This window comes from Malus sylvestris, chromosome 14, assembly GCF_916048215.2.
Source record: "Malus sylvestris chromosome 14, drMalSylv7.2, whole genome shotgun sequence".
In the NCBI taxonomy this organism is placed as follows: Eukaryota; Viridiplantae; Streptophyta; class Magnoliopsida; order Rosales; family Rosaceae; genus Malus; species Malus sylvestris.
In genome coordinates this window covers 2,827,657-2,831,503 of record NC_062273.1, presented here as the reverse complement: position 1 = coordinate 2,831,503, position 3,847 = coordinate 2,827,657, and the positions used below count along the sequence as shown (strand labels likewise).

At 35.4% G+C, this 3,847-nt stretch overlaps 1 protein-coding gene across 1 annotated transcript; it reads left to right on the top strand.

Moving 5' to 3' along the window:
- Positions 1-1,292: 1,292 nt before the first annotated feature.
- Positions 1,293-3,453, top strand: LOC126600029 (vacuolar protein sorting-associated protein 55 homolog). The gene is made up of 5 exons (XM_050266529.1): positions 1,293-1,311; positions 1,395-1,446; positions 2,313-2,352; positions 2,441-2,525; positions 3,061-3,453. Exons 2-5 carry the CDS (start codon positions 1,414-1,416, stop codon positions 3,242-3,244), a joined length of 342 nt encoding a protein of 113 aa, XP_050122486.1. The 5' UTR covers positions 1,293-1,311; positions 1,395-1,413; the 3' UTR covers positions 3,245-3,453.
- The last annotated feature ends 394 nt before the right edge of the window (positions 3,454-3,847 follow it).

Below are 3,847 nucleotides of genomic sequence, written 5' to 3'. Positions count from 1 at the left end.
TGATTGAACGAAACAGACTAGCTTTCCAACGAATAGCGATAATAATGGGATAAATTCTCCAAGTAGCTATTTAAATGTTGCCAAACAACACACTGCTTTTTTATAAAAATGTTAAACAAGTACTATTGACGAAAAACAATAGTGAATAAAAACGCTTTATAGAAGTATATTTTGAAGGAAATGGCGGATCTGTTCGTTCTAATTTACCAAATTAGAGAATCCGTACCATTAATTTGATTCAACGGTTGAAGTTATTATAACTTTTATAATGAACCTTTGTTTATAGCCATTGAATTATTTTTCAACAGCACAGATTTTCTGATTTGATGAATTATGACGAAGGGATTCGTAGAGGATTTCTATTTGAATTCAAACGAGCGGACGTTACAGTTTTACTGCAGCTAAACTTTTACCCGGCAAAAAGAAGACTCCACTTTCTTTATTATTTATTTTATTTTATTTTATTTTATAATTTTGGGCCTCGACTCCTGAAGCCGAAGACCAATCGAAGACTTATACCTTTCACCTCTGCAAATTTTGGAGCTAGTCGTTTTGCTTCTTTGGTCGCGATTTGCGAACACGAAGCTTCCTCCGTCACTAGCCTCTCTTCTCTTCCATGGCGATGACCATTGAAGGTACAATTCTTAACCCACTCTGTTCATTTTTTTTCCCTCGATTATTTACAATAATTTTGCTTTTGGCTGGATGAAGATAAATATGAACAATTTCGTTGAATAATATTAAAATTCTGCTTATGTTTTCTTATATTTGTCCAATTCTCTCTGAAAACTTTGGAGAAGTGGAATCAAGTGGCTTGAGAGCTGAACATGTTGGAATTGTGCTAAAATTAATTAGGGTTTCATATAGTTGATCACATTTGATGATTCGTAAACACCCAATTTTGAGTGCTTCTCTTTTTAATTAAACTTTTTGATTAATAAAGTTCTGCAATTCTCTGAATTTCTCTCATTTGAAGATTTGATATCTTATCGGAAGAGTATAAATTATAATGGTATCAATTTAGATTTTAGTTTTAACTTACTAATGTGGAAACGTTATGAGGAGCTTGGATTTCCATCATGATCTCTATATGAAAGTTAGGGGCTGTAGTTCACAAAATTTGAAGGGTTGCGTTGCTCGCTCCTACTTCTGATATGCTACGAGCACGGCATCCTTCGGATATATATAAGTCATGCAATTGTGTTATTTGTTCAGTCTTCGGTCATGCTTTGATGGGATTGAGTACTAACAGTTTTTTGTTTTGATGCATTGTTCCTCCCCGTATTGCTGATGGTTCGTGTTCTTTGCAGTGTAAGTAGGAATTTGGTTATGTAAATTCATCCATGTTATGAAGCTACTTAACACATTTCTGAAGTGAATTTCTTGGTGTACAGGCTTGCAGGACTTGCTTTTATGTTTTCAGCAAGCATCTTGTTACAAATCCTGGTATTTGTCTTTTGTTTATATTATTATTTATTTTTTAATCGCTTGACTGGTTGTGAGCTTGTGGTTATTACATGTTCTGAATTGTTTTAAAAGGTGTTTGCTTTGTACTCCAGCCTACAGATATATGCGTCTGTTCAATTGCAGCTATAACCTAGTATTCTGTTATGTCATCCATACTCTTCCTTAAAAATATGCTGGATGCATGAAGAATAAGGCGTGCGCACACACACACTTGTGTTTATCTTCGCGAATCATCTTACTTTATGAATTCAGAAGCGGTGTGCTTGTTTTTAGCTTAACTTGTCTTCTAATGCAGGTCATTGTGCAGTTGGCATATATTGCTGTTCCCATTTTCTTGTAACCCACTTTAGAAGAAAAGTTAAGCTAGAATCTGGTACACTTCCCTAAAAGAAAGTTAGGGATAGGATGCAGATTAAAAAGTATTCTCCTTGTTACCTTTTCACATTAGAGTTGGGAGGATTTTGTAGATTTATTCCCTGGTTTGTTTAATGATGTCGAAGTAGTAAAAGGCCATTTGTGCATTGATATTTTATTACAGCAACCAATAATTCTTGTGTGGGTTAGATTTTCTTTCTCTTCTTTTTCTTTTGTTGATATAGATGGCCGTAGTAGCCGGTTACCATGACAAAGTTATAGAACCCTAGTGCCAGGGTGTTGTTGAAGCTGCCTTTCCTTCTGAAAAGGGCTATTATATCGCTTGCTGTATTAATAATAATGCTTGGTGATATATTACCAGATTAAGGGAGAGAATGGTTTTGAACTTAACTGCCAATTGGATCTCAAATGTCTTATATGCTTACCGTTTACTGTTTGTTATTATGATTATGTCTTCTAATGTGTGGCAGGCTTGTGCATTATACAACAATTGGTGGCCAATGTTATCTGGTGAGAGTAGTTAATATAAGTTGTTTATTCTACGTGGTATTTAGGTTCTTTGAGTATCAAGGGATGTGAGTTTTGATTATTCTTGTAGCTCTGATGTACGTGCTGGTACCCATGCCTTGCTTATTCTTTGGTGGTGGTTCTACTCAGGTTTTATTTACGAGGGAAAGCGATGGGTGAGTCTTTTTGAGCTCTTACGTAACAAAATTTTCTTCCTTAATGTATCCCTCATATGTAATATACCCTGTACTTATAACTTTCTTTACCTTATAGATAGCTCATAGTTCTAATGCCATGATACTTGTGTGTCATGGACCAATTTATTTGTCCGCCCGTATGGTATAACTCACAACTAGATCTAACCAGGTTTTTTCCACCCGTTGCCATGTGTGGATGATTCATGAAGATAACACAAGTATAGCTCATTCTAGAAATCTGAGGGAAATATAGCTCATTGTAGAAGTTTGATTTATAGATAAGTAGAACAAAGCATAAAAGTACATATTGAAATATTGCTGAAAGGAGGGCCAATTCATAAAGATCAATCCTTTTAACACATCAGTAAGTAATTATTTATGTAAGTAGTGATGTTTACTCTCCGAATAACCAGTAGCCCATGGAACTTGTGCCACTGGTAAACTGCCCTTACAAAGAATCTCTATTAGCCAAAGTCACATTAACGCCTTCCTCGTTTTTCTCTATGTATTGCAGGTGGATAAATGCAGCTAAATTCTTGACTGGTGCATCAACTGTTGGGAGCATAGCCATTCCCATCATTCTTAGGCACGCTCATATGATTGAGACACCTGCTATGTGGATTGAATTCTTTTCGTTCTTCATATTTGTCTGTACTGTCATGTGTTTCCACCGGGCTAGTCTCGAAGACGAGTGGTGATTAGCACTAAAAAAACCTAGGTTCTTATCTAATGACTCGTAATTGTTGGGGCCACCAATGATGTAATATAAGTTAACAACTACAAGAAGTGTGACAACGCATGCAACGGGAAATGAACGGAGCCTTTCCCACTTTGTAGATGTGATCTCTATATGTGTATGTTCAAAGACCTTTTTTGTCAATCAATTTGTATACGTTGTTCAAAGGTATCTTGAACTGTTTTGCCTTTTACTTGATTTGGCAAGGGCTTTAGTTTCTTGTTTTGTGTACTTGATCGTCTAATCTTGGAAGTTACGTTTGCAATTCAATATAATTTACTTGTGATGTTGATCTTGAGTACGTGATTTCACACTTGTTTCTCTTTCCGCCCTCCACGTCTTGTTTATCATTTCATTCTTCCTTGATTTATACAATTTTGAAGTCGGGAAACAAAGGGGCCACTAGCAATATAATTTGATGGTATTCCTCTTCTTTTATAAGTAAAAGGTCTGACATTTGAATCTTATGAAAGACGAGTTTGTATCAAATTATTACTAGCACTATTATTTCTTCTTTTGAAAGTGAGTTTTTAGGTTCAATTTTTGTTAAAGACGAATTTGAATC